The 16,685-nt window shown below is 46.3% G+C and overlaps 1 protein-coding gene across 2 annotated transcripts in view; it reads right to left on the bottom strand.

Moving 5' to 3' along the window:
- Window positions 1–16,685, bottom strand: part of FBLN7 (fibulin 7) — a 52,865-nt gene that overhangs the window by 13,915 nt on the left and 22,265 nt on the right. For both annotated transcript variants that reach the window (XM_081484912.1, XM_081484913.1), the window contains exons 2-3: window positions 15,749–15,908; window positions 11,915–12,085 (exon numbers count right to left, since the gene is read on the bottom strand). In XM_081484912.1, coding sequence (XP_081341038.1) covers window positions 11,915–12,085; window positions 15,749–15,908 — 331 coding nt within the window. The remainder of the gene's footprint in view (window positions 1–11,914; window positions 12,086–15,748; window positions 15,909–16,685) is intronic.

Below are 16,685 nucleotides of genomic sequence, written 5' to 3'. Positions count from 1 at the left end.
CATATTTAGGGGAAATAAGTTTTCCCATATAGCTTTTCTAACTTTCTGACTATTCATTGGAAGGACTGATGCTGAAGCTGAAGCTCCAATATTTTGTCCACCTGATGCGAACAGCCAACTTATTGGGAAAGACTCTGATGCTGGTAAAGATTGAGGGCAGGAGGAGAAGGGGGTGACAGAAGATGAGATGGTTGGATGGCATCACTGACTCAATGGACACGAGTTTGAGCAAACTCAGGGAGACAGTAAAGGACAAGGAAGCCTGCTGTGCTGCAGTCCATGGGGTTGCAAAGAGTTGGATATGACTTAGCAACTGAACAACAACAACAATTTCCTGACAGCCTCTCCCTTTAGTTGTTTTTTAAGGCAGCTCATGCCTTCTCCACTCCACCCTGTCCTCTCCTCTCTCACTTTTATCTGGACCATCTCTTTCATTTGCACCAACTTTCCTTGTTGGACTTAACTGGATTCTCCGCCCATTAGAGAATGGACCTTTAAAGGTCGTGGGAAGTTCAAGAGATCCTTGGGGCCAGACTGTTCCAGCCACTGAAACTTCCTGTTGCAAAGATAAACCCCACATCTGAGACAACTGACCCAGAAATGCCAGTACTGATCCATATCTCAACATAATTATTGGATTTTCAAGAAAAAGAAAAACATTTTTTAGGCATCCTTATGATAGCAATAACAGTTAAAACAGGAGATGTGGATGACTATATTTAAGATATTCAAGAAAAGAAAATGTGAGACAGGTGTTTTATGTCCAATTGAACAGTCATTGTTGGTAGCGCTGTGTATGTTTTGAAAGTGTAAGAACTCAGGAACTGCCCTGTAAGTTCCTCTTGAGAAGTCTACTGGACAGAGGTCAGGGTGAGGAGGGTGGTGATGCCCACCAAGGCTCAGTGTCACAAAGAGAGAGACAATGGACCAAGGGACTTCCTGGAGGAAGTATGTACTGCCGTCCTGCCCAAACAATAGAAAAATCTCCCCAGAATCTGATCAAGCCTCAGGAGTAAGCTACCAGTTTATAAGAAATACAGAGACCAAAAACTTACAAACTTCCAGTCATAAGTACTAGGCATGTGATGTACAATATGAAGATTATGGTTAACGCTGCTATGTAGTATATTTGAAAGTTGTTAAGGGACTAAATCCCAAGAAAAAAAAATCTATTTTTGTTTTTTGTATCTGTATGAGATGATGGACATTAACAACTTACTGTGGTCATCTTTTCACAGTATATGAAAATCAAGTCATTATGCTGTACACCTTAAACTTACACAGTGCTATATGTCATTTTATTTCAGTGAAATTGGACCCCAAAAAGGAGAAATGCAGATCATGTTAAATAACCCCACAGGGATACAGTGAACAAAATCAAGGTTGTGGGAGGCTTCCATGGTGGTCCAGTGGTTAAGAATCCACCTGTCAATGCAGGGGACATGGGCTTGATCCTAGTCCGGGAAGATCCTACATGCCACAAGGCAGCTAAGCCTGTGCACCTAGAGCCCATGCTCTGCAACAAGAGAAGCTGCCGCAATGAGAAGCCCACACACTGCAACTAAAGAAAGCCTGTGTGCAGCCACAAGGACCCAATGCAACTAAAAAATAAATAAATAACTTTAAAAGATTCAAGGTTGTGGGAAACAACCCATTTTCTTCAACAGATAAAGTTCAACGGAATGGCAGACAGAGAGGAGGAGTAGTCTTCTTCAAGACGACTATGGATTAAAAAGGTGTAGGAGACACAGCAACCAACTGTAATGTACAGAACTTATTTGGACCCTGGTTCAAAGTGTTAAAAATATGAGAGACAATTGCAGAAATGTTTACCCTGACTAGAAATTTTAAGATGTTAAAGGATTTGCTGTGTTGATAATTACTGGACTATGAGTACCTGACGACCATTAAACTATTCTTTCTACTTTTGTGTATTTGAATTTTTCCATAATGGGAAATGCATTAAGACTGCTTGTCTTAATGAATGGATAAAGAAGATATGGTATACGGTATGTGTATCTATATCTATCTATATATATATGTATCATATAGATATATATATATGTGTGTATGTATATGTGTGTATATATATATATATATGCTGTGCTGTGCTAAGCTGCTTCAAATTGTGTCCAACTCTTTGAGATCCTATGGACTGTAGCCCACCAGGCTCCTCTGTCTATGGGCTTCTCCAGGGAAGAATATTGGAATGGGTTGCCATGCCTTCCTCCAGGGGATCTTCCCAACCCAGGGATCGAACCTGCGTCTCCTGCATCTCCTGCATTGGCAAGTGGATTCTTTACCACTAGCGTCACCTGGGAAGCCTATATATACACACAACGTATATATGTATACACACATATACAATGGAATACTGAAAGTAAGTGAAATGTATATGTATATATACAACAGAATATTGTGTGTGTGTGTGTGTGTGTATATATACACACACACACACACACATATTTATATATATATTCTACTCAGATAAAAGTCTGAAGGAAATTGTTTTAAAATATAATCCCGCATTCATTCATTCAATCATTCAATCATTTGATAAATCAGCCGGCCAGTTGGTTTCCCAGTTACCAAATATCAAGGGGCTACTCTATCAAAGGCAGCTCTTTCAGATGTTGTTTAAAGGTCTCTGAGGAAAGCCTCATGATCCAAAAGTAAGAGAACCAAAGCTGTGCTCTATTCTGACTTTAAGATAACCTTCCAGATACCAAATCGGGTGCACCACTGTGATTTCTGCAGTCTCCCTGTGGCTTGCCTCTTCAGGCTCTTCCTGCCTCCTCCACCCTCCTTTGTCTGGGTTCTGAGCTACTTCTTTTCTCTCTCTGCCCTCTCCTCTGGGTGCTCTGATCACTGTCCTGGCTTTAAGCACCACGCGGGAGTGTTCAGTCACCAAGTCGTGTCTGACTCTTGTGCGACCTCACAGGACTGTAATCCACCAGGCTCCTAGTCAATGGGATTTCCCAGGCAAGAATACAGGAGCAGGTTGCCATTTCCTTCTCCAGTGGATCTTCCTGGACCAGGGATCCAGCCCACATCTCCTGCACTGGCCACCAGGGGAGCCCATTTAAACACCATCATCAAGCTAATATAATTACTCCAAACTGCGTCTCTGAGGCCCTCCTTTGTGCTTGACTCCAGATTTTACACCCAACTGTTCACTTGGCTCTGTTGGGAAAGGAAGTCTCTGGCCCCCTCATTGGGCCTGGCACCTGCCCTCAACATAAGATGAAGCATTCCTAGGGCCTGTGCTGGGTTTACCACCTCACATGGCCACATATTTCCCTTCTTCCTGCTCCACAAGTGCTGTTCAGTTCTGCTGAGGTCATATGCTGATGGCTCTCAGGCTCACCTGAAGCTCCAGTGTTTCAGATTCCTTGGTGAAGTGGGGAATCCTTCCACTGCACACGAGCAAGCTGCCCTGGGCAATCGCTGCTGAGAGACCTGCCCACCCTGGGGGATGGACGCCCTTGGCTGGAACTGATCTTGCACTGCACAGAAGCATGAGGACAGCTCTGCTTCATCCAGGCTCCGACTGCCTTGTATTTTCCTTGGTGACTCCAGTATTAAGATGCAGTGGGCAGAAGTGCTTAAAGCCTCCCTGGGACTGGTAACCAGGGCATGGTGCTGGGTGTGATGGTCTCTGTGGGTTGAATGAATGGATCTCCACTGCGATGTCACACAGACACATTAATGTAACCAAAATGGTATTCTGATCAACGACCCACACACAGGTGTTTTTTTTTTTTTTAATCTACCCATTTACATCCCCACCAACAGGAAAAAGAATGAAATAATGCCATTTGCAGCAACATGGATGCACCTAGAGATGATCATACTAAGTGAAGAAAGCCACACAAAGACAAATATTACATGATAACATTTAAATGTGGAATCTAACTAAATATTAATAATACAAGTCAACTCACCTACAACATATAAACTGACTCAGATGTAAAAAACAAAATTATGGTTACCAAAGGGGAGAGGTGTGGGGGTAGTGAATGAGTTTGGAATTAGCTGATACATACTACTGAATATGGGCTTTCCCAGTGGCTCAGTGGTAAAGAACTCGTCTGCCAATGCAGGAGACGTAGGTTTGATCCCTGAGTCAAGAAGATCCCCTGGAGAAGGAAATGGCAACCCACTCTAGACTTCTTGTCTGGGAAATCCCATGGACAGAGGAGCCTGGCAGGCTACAGTCCATGGGGTTGCAAAGAGTCAGGCATGACTCAGGAGACTAAACAAGAACAACTATATATATATATATATATATATAAAATAAACAACAAAAATTTACTGTGTAGCACAGGGAACTCTATTTAGTATCTTGTAATAACCTACAATGGAAAAGAATCTGAAGCTGTACATCTGAAACTAACATACTATTATAAATCAACTATAGTGAAATAAAAACAAGAACAACCAAAAGGAAACCCACATCTGGCGCTGGGTCTTCACTGTCTCTGCCCATGGCGCCATGCCCTGTCACCCAAGATGGAGTCTGGGAACCTTGCCTTCTTTTCCTGCTCACATCCCTAGTGGGATAAGTTCCATGAGTGCTGTCTCCCAGCTCACTTTCAATCTTCCCTGTCTCCTGGACCTGCTAAGAGCCACCTAAGTGGTTTCCCCGCGTCTATCTCTTCTAGGCATCTCCAGTTCATGTCTACACAGCAGCAGTGTGCCCATCCAACCAGTACAGTCCTCTTCTTAAACCTGGCTTTATCTTCTCAGAACTACAACCCCCACCACCCACCCAGTCCTCAGGACTATAAGAGCTGGCTCAAGAATTTCTCTACCCAACCTCACTTGTTCTCAGCTCACACGCTGCTCCAACAACAAGGTTCTATGTTTTACGTGGTCATTTCCTCAAACATGCCAAGTTCTTCCCTTCCTAAGCCTTTGCACGTGCTCCTCCCTCTTTCTGGAATGGCATCCTTCCCATGCCACCCGCTAATGACCATCTTCACCTGGTTGGATCCTGCTCATCCTTTCAATCCCAGCATCATTGTCACTGCCTCAGAGAGGCCCTCAACTGTCCTCACCCCATGGGAAGTTTTATTCCCAGTCCCTTGTTGTTGTCACTAAGTTGTGTCTCTTTGGCTCTTTGCAACCCTGTGGACTGCAGCACGCCAGGCTTCCCTGTCCCTCACTGTGTCCAGGAGTTTGCTCAAACCAATGTCCATTGAGTCAGTGATGCGATCCAACCACCTCATCCTCTGTCGTCCCCTTCTCTTCCTGCCCTCAGTCTTTTCCAAAATCAAGGTCTTTTCCAATGAGTCAGCTCTTTGCATCAGGTGGCCAAAGTATTGCAGCTTCAACTTCAGCACCAGTCCTTCCAATGGATATTCAGGGTTGATGTCAGTCCTTTCAAAGCACTGATGCTGATCTGTTTACGTTGTGTTCAGTGACCTGTCTTGCCTCCGTCTTGGAGTGTGAGCCCTACTCACACCCCAAGTTGGGCAGCATCTGTTAGATTCAGCATTGAATCCCTAACATGATGCTTTGTGCACAGCCGTACCCAGTGAAAACTGGTTGAATGAATGAAGGCTTAAAAAGAGGAGGATGAGGATGAAAAAAATGTTTTTCCCAGCACGGTGGTAAAGGGACAAGGGTGCTTATTCCTCTCGTGCTGTTTTTTGGTTACCCATGTTGTCAAAGGGACAAGGTCTGTGGTTATGATTTCCTCAGTTCAGGAAGCTTCAAATCTTAAAAATATGCTCTTCTGACTAAGAAGGGAAACAGGGAACTAATCCAGGAAGCTAAATGGCTGCTTTCCATTCTGGAGTTCCGGAGCCTACCTCTGTGTTTTTAATGTGTAATTATGTGTCATCTCCTCTCATGCCAAGTTGGGTTCATCACCTTCCTTCAAGCAGTTGACTGGATGGGAAGGGGGGCAATTATTAAAGCACTCCCAAGTTTTTCAGCGACATTGAGGTTTGGCATCTTGAGATTAGTTCCCTGTAAGTAAGAAGATGGTCTCCCCACTGTGGTCACACACAGAGTGACTGCAAGACTCCTGAGAAGGTAAATGAAGTGGACAAGCAGTAGCCACTGGTGGGATCCTAGGGCCGCTCTGAGGTGGGGAGAAGGGGCTGTTGGATTGTTGAACTCCAGCCTGTGTCCTGTCCCTCCATCAATGCTGTCCCACCAAATAGCAGGTAGAAGCACTGTTTCTCCTTTTTGACAGGTTTGGGTGGCACCTTTTTGAGGTTTTTACTGGAAATAGCATCCATTAGACAAACTCCTGCTGAGAACAAAAGTGTCAGTCAGGCACGGTCCACTCTCTTGGGAAAGGGTCATGTCCAGCAGCTGATGGGGTACCTTGGTTATGACACCAGTGTTTCTGTTCCATCACCACCCAAGGGGGAACTCCATGTCCAGTTTACACTTAAACCATAAGATGAAAGTGTTAGTCACTCAGCTGTGTCTAACTTTTTGTGACCCCATGGATCATAGCCCGCCAGGCTCCTCTGTTTGTGGAATTCTCCAGGCAATAATACTGAAGTGGGTAGCCATTCCCTTCTCCAAGGGCTCTTCCTGACCTGGGGATCAAACCCAAGTCTCCTCCATTGCAGGTGGACTCTTTACCATCTAAGCCACCAGGGAAGTATGTAAGATGAAAAACATCCCTCTAAGATCTCAGCATGGACTAGCTGCCACCTCATTCCCTGAGCCAGTTCTTCTCAGGCTTTTAGATAATAAATACGACCCTCACAGAAGTCCAGGATGGGCTGCTGCAAGTCGTCCTCAGGCACGGAGGTCAGGGAAGAAGGACCGGTGGTTAGGGAGGAGGCTGGGAGGATAGGGGAGACCAAGAACACACAGCGAGTCTGGAATGAGCTGGGAAGTTCAAGGTGGAGAATGAGAAGCACCATGTTGGATAATGGGAAAGGCCAGTAGACTTGCTGGCCCTGCTTGGCAGTGGGCCTCCAGGGAAGATGACCTCCACATCTCAGGAGAGGGGTCTGCTCAGTGGGACTGGGTGCAGGTGAAGGTGAGCATCCCTAGTATGTCTCACCTGCTCATACCCTACAGCTGGCTTATGGCTTGCAGTCTCAATTGGCGAGGGTCCAATTGAATCAGTGCTTCAAAATGTTCAGTATCCTTCCTGCTTCTGGCAGTGGCAAAAACCAGCGTTTTTAGTGTTTCTTAAAATTCAGTTAACATCACAATCATATGAAAAATGCAGATTTCCCAAGTCTTATCCATAAAGATCTCACCCAACTCAGTAGACCTGTTGGGGCATCAGAACTTATGTTTTATAAGCTTTCTGGGTGATTCTAGAGCACCTGAAAGTTTGGGATCCATAGCACACAGGCCATGATACAGTAAGACTCCATTTTCCACTAAGGCAGTTGGTCCTGCTGCAGGGAGGTGAGGTACTAATATGTAATTAATAGGTGTAAGCTCAGGAGGGCAGCTGGCAGACACACCCAGGATCCTCTGAGAAGGCACTATTTACAACAGCTAGGCCATGGAAGTAACCTAGATGCCCATCGACAAACGAATCGATAAAGAGGCTGTGGTACATATATGCAATGGAATATTACTCAGCCATAAAAAAGTATTTGACTCAGTTCTAGTGAGGTGGATGAATCTAGAGCCTGTTACACAGATTGAAGTAAATCAGAAAGAGAAAAACAAATTTCATATGTTAACGCATATATACATTAATATATATGCATAATATATGACGCATATTTACAATAAGATGACATTGGGCTCCTTTGGGTCCCCACTTTGTCAAGCAACAATGGATTCCTTTGTGCAAGCCACTTAGGACTACATTCCTGAGCCTCCAGTGTTTATTATTTATCTGCCTAAATATGCATTTTTTTCAGCTCTCTTCTCTTATGAACCCATCTTTTCATTCAAACCAGATGATGCTCACTGTAAATGTGTATCACAACTGAGGACCAAATATGTATAAGACCTGAGAAAGAAAGAAAAATTTGCACAAGGGTAAAACATGCTTCTGTCCACAGCATTACCGGGAGAGCAGGAGCTGGTCTGGCTCTTGTGAAGAACAACATGACAGCACTTGGTCCAAAGGAAGTGAGCGTACAACCAACTGCCCCCCACCCCGACTCCAGCCCCAGATACGTGGCCCAGAGACAAGGATGTGGGGAAAAGAAGACTTCATCAGCACTGTTGGTAGTGATGGGGAGGGAACTGCCATCTGGGTGTCCATGACAAGGGCACCAAGAGGTGAGATGCCCACACACCTCATGGAGGATGGAACAGCCATCAGAGGCACCCAGTGCTCAGAGAAAGAAACCAACTGAGGTCTGTAACTCAATGCTATTCCAACTCTTTGTGACCCCATGGACTATACAGTCCAAGGAATTCTCTAGGCCAGAATACTGGAGTGGGTAGCCATTCCCTTCTCCAGGGTATCTTCCCAACCCAGGGATTAAACCCAGGTCTCCTGCACTGCAGAGAGATTTTCTTTACCAGCTGAGCCAGCAGGGAAGCCCTAAGTTAGAAGTTCAGTTCAGTTCAGTTCAGTCGCTCAGTCGTGTCTGACTCTTTGCGACCCTATGGACTGCAGCACACCAGGTCTCCCTGTCCATCACCAACTCTCAGAGTCCACCCAAACCCATGTCCATCGAGTCGGTGATGCCATCCAACCATCTCATCCTCTGTCATCTCCTTCTCCTCCTGCCCTCAATCTTTCCCAGGATCAGGGTCTTTTCAAATGAGTCAGCTCTTCACATCAGGTGGCCAAAGTATTGGAGTTTCAGCTTCAACATCAGTCCTTCCAATGAACACCGGACTGATCTCCTTTAGGATGGACTGGTTGGATCCCCTTGCAGTCCAAGGGACTCTCAAGAGTCTTCTCTAACACCATAGTTCAAAAGCATCGATTCTTCGGCGCTCAGCTTTCTTTCTAGTCCAACTTTCACATCCATACATGACTACTGGAAAAACCATAGCCTGGACTAGATGGACCTTTGCTGGCAAAGTAATGTCTCTGCTTTTTAATATGCTGTCTAGGTTGGTCAAAACTTTCCTTCCAAGGAGTAGGCGTCTTTTAATTTCATGGCTGCAGTCGCCATCTGCAGTGATTTTGGAGCCCCCAAAAATAAAGTCAGCCACTGTTTCCACTGTTTCCCCATCTATTTGCCATGAAGTGATGGGACTGGATGCCATGACCTTAGTTTTCTGAATGTTGAGCTTTAAGCCAACTTTCTCACTCTCCTCTTTCACTTTCATCAAGAGTTTAGTTCTTCTTCACTTTCTGCCCTAAGGGTGGTGTCATCTGCATATCTGAGGTTATTGATATTTCTCCCAGCAATCTTCATTCCAGCTTGTGCTTCTTTCAGCTCAGCGTTTCTCAGGATGTACTCTGCATATAAGTCAAATAAGCAGGGTGACAATATACAGCTTTGACGTACTCCTTTTCCTATTTGGAACCAGTCTGTTGTTCCATGTCCAGTTCTAACTGTTGCTTCCTGACCTGCATACAGGTTTCTCAAGAGACAGGTCAGGTGGTCTGGTATTCCCATCTCTTTCAGAATTTTCCACAGTTTATTGTGATCCACACAGTCAAAGGCTTTGGCATAGTCAATAAAGCAGAAATAGATGTTTTTCTGGAACTCTCTTGTTTTTTCGATGATCCAGCAATGTTAGCAATTTGATCTCTTGTTCATCTGCCTTTTCTAAATCCAGCTTGAACATCTGGAAGTTCATGGTTCACGTATTGCTGAAGTCTGGCTTGGAGAATTAGAAATTAGAAGTACAGACACCCAAAGCAATGACAATGAAATGCTGCTGGAGTCCCACATCTGCTGCCATGGTTTAGTACACAAGGTGCTGATCCCGGATGGAGAGCTTTCAAGGTCAAGGCTAAGTCCAGATATTGGCATTTTCAGAGTTTGCAGGTCATGCGGCTTGATTTCCTGGGTGGTTCCCAGATAACTCGAGAGCTGGTACCTATCATCAACCTTTGAACCATGGTTCTTCCCAGGAGATGAGAAATGAAAGTTTAGGTCCATGAATATGGTTCCAATTGTTCAGGGCTTCTCATATCAACCCGCTTTTGTCTTTAGAGATGGCCTGTTTTCCTGATGTTCCTTTATATTTTCAAGTTATTCATGCACTAGAAGTCCTCTCCAAGCTAGTCTTCACAGTAAACTTAGTGATATTTATGTAACATTTGCATTTTCCCCTTCAAAGCTTGGGCAAGTCATGGACATTCTGCCCCAGCAGAAGTCCCATGAATCTTGTTCTGAAAATGACTGGTATCCATGATATTTTGACCATATACTTTTTTTCTTTGACCATGCTAGTTGGCATGTGGGATCTTAGTTCCTCATCCAGGGATCGAACCCATGCCCTCTGTGGTGGAATCATGGAGTCTCAATCACTGGATGGCCAGGGAAGTCCTTGACCATATATTTTTGAAAAGCCAACAAATTACGTGTGCCATGGCTGATTTTCCTCTACCTCAAGAAAGTACTGTTTTCCATGAAAAGATGCTCAACGTCATTCATTATTAGAGAAATGCAAATCAAAACTGCAATGAGGTATCACCTCACACCTTCAGAAAGGCCATCATCAAAAAATCTACAAGCAATAAATGCTGGAGAGGGTGTGAAGAAAAGGGTACCCTCTTGCACTGGTGGTGGGAATGTAAATTGATACAGCCACTCGGAGAACAGTATGGAAATTATTTTCAAAAACTAGGAATAAAACCACCATATGACCCAGCAACCCTGCTACTGGACATATAGGCTGAGAAAACCATAACTGAAAAAGACACATGTACCCCAATGTTCATAGGAGCACCATTTACAATAGCTAGGACATGGAAGCAACCTAGATGTCCATCAACAAATGAGTGGATAAAGAAGTTGTGGTGCATATACACAATGGAATATTACTCAGCCATAAAAAGGAATGCATTTGAGTCAGTTCCAATGAGACGGATGAACCTAGGGCTTGTTATACAGAGTGAAGTAAGTCAGAAAGAGAAAAACACAATTCGTATATTAAAGCATATATATGGAATCTAGAAAATTGGTACTGACGAACCTATTTGCAGGACAGGAGTAGAAATGAAGATTTACAGAACAGACTTTGGACACAGTGGGGGAAGGAGAAGGTGGGATGCATTGAGAGAGTAGCAGTGACACATATACATGACATGTGTAAAAGAGCCAGTGGGAAGCTGCACAGGGAGCTCAACCTGGTGCTCTGTGACAACCGTAAAGGGTGGGATGGCATGAGGGGCAGCAGGGAGGCTCAGGAGCGGAGGGACATATGTGTACTTGTGGCTGATTCATGTTGTTGTATGGAAGAAGCCAACACAATATTGTAAAGCAACTATCTTCCATTAAAAAAAAAAGGACTGTTTTCAAGGTTAGCACAGAGAAAAAAGAAGCCTTCTCATGCCTCCTTCTCATCTAAATGGTTTCTCCTGCAGCCTGTCTACACCAAGCCCCAACGCAGTCCCAAAGGACACCTGAGAAATTTCCTCAGCATTATAGATCACCCAGAACCTCACCATCAAACTTCAGCCCCAGAGCAAAGCAGTCCAAATAAGGAACATCTCCCCGCAGTATCTCCCCTGGCCCCTCCCCAACCCACAGAAGGCTTCTTGCCCCAGCTCTGGGATAAGAGTGCATATGTCAATCAGTTCAGCCTGTCCTCTAGCTGTGTGACCTTGGGCAAATTCCTTCACCTCTCTATGCATCCATTTCCCCAGGTAAAACAAGACTAAATCTTTGAGAGGGTCTGGCAAGGAATTCTGGAGATAGAGGCCAGCCCAGGCCAGGCATGGAGTGAATCATCAGACAGGCTGGCTGCGGCTCTGCGTTGAGAAATCAGGGAGAAAGTGTCCCCTGGAATGACTCCTCCCATCCAGCAGGCCCCTGGGAAGGAGGGACCATACCTTTACAGAGGGGTTGCTCCCCCGTCCAGGTGCCGTTGGGAAGACACGTCACACTGCTGGGCCCAACCAGCCGGAAGCCGGGGTTGCAAGTAAAATGGACTTCGTGATCCACTAAGTACTTGCTTCCGAACTTTCTGCCATCCAGAGGGGCGTTCAGAGCAGGGCAGGAAACTGTAAGGAAGAAAGGAAGGCCCACAAGCATTTAGACATCATTCTGGATTACAATCCATAAAGAAGGCCAAGTGCAGAAGAATTGATGCTTTTGAATTATGGTGCTAGAGAAGACTCTTGAGGGTCCCTTGGACAGCAAGGATATCAAACCAGTCAGTCCTAAAGGAAATCAACCCTGAATATTCACTGATGCTGAAGCTGAAGCTCCAGGCCTTTGGCCATTTGATGCGAAGAGCCGACTCATTGGAAAAGACCCTGATGCTGGGAAAGATTGAGTGTAGGAGGACAAGGGGGCAACAGAGGATGAGATGGCTGGATGGCATTACCAACTCAATGGATATGAATTTGAGCAAATTTCGGCAGATAGTGAAGGACAGGGAAGCCTGGCGTGCTGCAGTCCATGGGGTTGCAAAAAGCCGGACACGACTGAGCAACTGAAGAGCAACAACTTGAATTACAGTGGGCTTCCCCAGTGGTTCAGCAGAAAGAATCTGCCTGCCAATGCAAGAGATGCGGGTTCAATCCTGGGTTGGGAAGATCCCCTGAAGAAGAAAATGGCAACATACTCTAGTATTCTTGCCTGGGAAATCCCACAGACAGAGGAGCCTGGTGGGCTACAGACATGGGGTCACGAAAGAATCAGACATGACTTAGTGACTAAACAACAAACTGGATCACAAAGCTTCTCACCCTCAGCACCCTCAGGCTGAGCGCCTGCTGCAAGCTGTGCACTGGGCTCTGCATCTTATTTTTTATTAAATTTTTTGGCCATACCACAAAGCTTGCAGGGTCTTAGTTCTCTGATAAATGATCTAACTCAAGCCCTTGGCAGTGACAGCTCAGAGGCCTAGCCATTGGACTGGCAGGGAAGTCCTTGGACTGCACATTCAAAATACTACGTGTCACTGAATACTCAGAGCACTCTTGGGCACAGGTAATCCACGCCCGCTTGGTGACAGATGAGGAGATCGTGGCTCAGACACACTGTCGTGTACAGGGCCTGTTCCTCCCCAACCTGCAACCAAGCTCCACTTGTGGTCCACACTGGTCTAAAGGAAAGCTGCCCCAAGTTGGGGCAGCTTAGGTTTGGATTTCTCCGAGCTGGAAATTCAGAGTCACTTCTAACTCGTTTTTAAGGTAAGATCCAAATGTCATTTGTAAAAATACTTTCAGGGTTTTAGACAGATGAAAACAAAGCTGTTGCTTCAGCTGTGTAGGCTGTAGTTTGTGATGGAGAATGGCTCAGCATCTACTAGGAGGACAGCATGCCCATGTCCAACACACGAGGGAGACAAAATGCATGGCAGCAATTCTTTAAAAAGAGAATTGGCCACTTTTTTTTTTAAGGCATGTCCTGTGGGATCCTGGTTCCCTGACCCCGAACCCATGACCGTAGTGCAGAGTCTTAACCACCAGACCACCAGGAATGTCCCAAGAATTGGCCACTTTAAAAAGGTCTTGCATGGCTCACGAAAGAAAGACCTTGAACCCAGCAGCAAGAGGGTTAGTAATTTAACCATAGCTACGTTTCCTTTTTTTAAAATATATATATATATATATATACACGTATTTATTTGGCTGTGCTGTGTCTTAGTTGCAGTACATAGGATCTTCAATCTTGGCTACAGCATGAAGGATCTTCTTTTTCAGTTGTGGGATCCAGTTTCCTGACCAGGGATCAACCCCTGGTCCCCTGCATTGGGAACACAGTCTCAGTCACTGGACTACCAGGGAAAATCCCTACTTTTTTTTTTTCTGTATTCATGGACAGGGACCTCAAAGATGGGCAGGGGCAGTTGTAGAAATTTCCTTCTGCAGGATTTTCTTGAAAACTCCTAGAAACCCGCAGGCACTCTGATCCCATGAAAACAGGAAGGACCAGTGCGGTTGAGCATCCAGCAGTGAACAAAACCCCCAGAGCAGAACCCACTATCACTAACTCACGTCTCTTGGCCTCAGTTTCCCCATCTGCGGCCAAAAAGAAGGATGCCACGCCTCCCCCTCGGAGTCCGGCTGGTGACAAGTCCCACCGAAGGCCGCAGCTTCTCGGCACCTTGGAAAGTGTGAGGAGTTTGGCTACCAGGTCTAGCTCTGCACCCATGGAGCCAAAGAAAACAGGAGTTGACTCAGGGCTGTGGAGACTCTAGATTTGCTACCAGAGTCTGCAAAGGTAGAAAATCCAACCCAGGAAATTCATCTCACACCACCAAGGAGGCCCTTGAGAAAAGCATCTTAAGTGAGTAAAGACATCAGATATTCCACAGGTTGATGACTTAAACAAATATAAGGCAACCTGCTGCCCCACCCGAACCCCATCACCCTGTGTGCATGTGAGCGAAAGTGTTAGTCCATCGGTCATGTCTGACTCTTTGCGACCCCATGTCTGACTCTTTGCAGCCCACCAGGCTCCTCTGTCCATGGAGTTCTCCAGGCAAGAATACTGGAGCGGGTTGCCATGCCCTCCTCCAGGGGATCTTCCCGACCCAGGGATCGAACCAGGTCTCCCGAATTGCAGGCAGATTCTTTACCGTCTGAGCCACCAGGGAAGGCAAGAATATTGGAGTGGGTAGCCATTCCCTTCTCCAGGGGAATCTTCCCAACCCAGGGACTGTACCCAGGTCTCACATATTGCAGGCAGATTCTTTACTGCCTGAGCCATCAGAGTCGTCATGACTTAAACTAACATACAACAGGCTCCCTGAGCCTTATCACCCTGAGGAGAGGCCAGAAGAAATGCAGCCACCCATGCCAGGCCTTGATAGTGTGCAACCAACTGGGACAACCAGGAAAAGGCCCAGTGTCTGTCAGTCCTACCCCAGGGGAAGGGGTCTGGGGGTAGGGGGGAGGGCAGCAGAGACAAATGCAAATGGCCCTCAGCAGCCCCTCCAGCCCCACTGCACTAACGGGGGGCTCATGGAAAAGAAATAATTTTCACGCCTGGAAAACAGAAGCGAGTGTTGGTTCATGGGCTGTCCCAGGCGAGCCACAGGAGTGAGAGATATTAATGGTGGGGAAGCCATGAGTGATCGAGGAGAGTGTACGTGGGACCCCTCTTCGCTTTTCGTTCAGTTTTGCCATGAAATGACAACTGCTCTAAAAAAATAGTCTATTAAATGACAAAACAAGGAAAATGAACCAACTAGGATCTCTCCTGATGGGGATTCAGGCTCTGAAAGTTGTGCCTTTCGATCATTCTCTGGAGAAGCTATGCAGATGTAAGGGTTGCTGAGTCTGGAATGAAAAGGTCTAAGAGGAAAAGGGGTAACACTTAGATGATGGGGGAGGCTATACTACGTGCTTGCTGAGTGACTCAGTCGAGTCTGACTCTGCGACCCACCAGGATCCTCTGTCCATGGCAAGAACACTGGAGTGGGTTGCCAATTCCTCCTCTGGGGATCTTTCCGACCCAGAGATCGAACCCGAGTCTCTTACATCTCCTGCGTTGGCAGGTGGGTCCTTTACCACTAGTGTCACCTGGGAAGCCCCCGATGATAGGGGAAGAAACTGGCAAATGCCTTCCTAGCACACCTGGAAGCCCTACCACCCAGCCCCAGACAGAAGTCGAGGCCGGGGAAGGCTGGGGAATCAATCCAGCCATGGGAGATAGGAGCAGGGAGAGGACCCCCCCCCGCCCGGGCTCAGGGTGCTGACCTGGGGACCCACCTGGGGGTGTATCCGGGCCCGCCTTGCTCACAGAGCTCTGCAGCGCAGCCAGCCGGCTCTTCATGTGACGGACGCCCTCGGCGAAGCGTGTCTCCTGGCCTTTCAGCAGCTGCTGCAGGTGGCGGATAGCCGTGAGGAACTGCTGTTTGTTGAGACAGTTCTGGGGAGAGGAAAAAATATTCATCACCACCACGAGCAACGGGGGCCAGAGGTCATCAGGACCCTGGGCTCTAACACCCTGGGGATTCACTGAGCACAATGTAGAAGTGGCCCTGCCTGGTGTCCTGACAATATATCGGGTTAGGTCCCCAAAAAGCACATTCCAGTTCCTCCCTCAATGAAAATAAAGCTCTGATTTTCAGAGTGCAGGGCAGAAGTGATGACTCTAAGTGATTGGGTGGTAGAAGAATTATCTGAACGCAATGTGCCTTATATGAGTGGTCTTACTTCAAAGACAGCCCCCCTCCCCAGCCCCCCAATTCTTCACTCCAAGTTAATGCTCTGAAATCTGGGCCTCAAGGAATTTTTCCTTTCTTTATCCTTTGGCTTTTTTATTCTACCTTGGACATTTTTAAGCAGATGGATGATATAACATAAAAAAGGCAAAACAGGGAAGCCCAGTGGTTCCCATATTTCTAAAAATGTAACAGGGCACAGGACTTCCCTGGTGGTCCAGTGGTTAAGAATCTTTCTTGCAATTCAGGGGATGCAGGTTCGATCCCTGGTTGGGGAACTAAGATCCCACATGCCTTGTTGCAACTAAGCCCCCGCGGAACAACAAAAGACCCCACGTGACTCAAGGAAATCCCATGTGCCACAACTAAGCACCCAACATAGCCAAATAAATATTTAAGTATTTAAAAAAATATAACAGGGCAAGTTCAGTTCAGTTCAGTTGCTCAGTGGTGTCCAACTCTTTGTGACCCCATGGACTGCA

This window comes from Giraffa tippelskirchi, chromosome 4 (genome assembly GCF_054371585.1).
Source record: "Giraffa tippelskirchi isolate mGirTip1 chromosome 4, T2T-mGirTip1v1.2.pri, whole genome shotgun sequence".
Lineage (NCBI taxonomy): Eukaryota > Metazoa > Chordata > Mammalia > Artiodactyla > Giraffidae > Giraffa > Giraffa tippelskirchi.
Note: the sequence above shows the minus strand (reverse complement) of the source record. Positions and strands in the feature narration are given on the sequence as shown.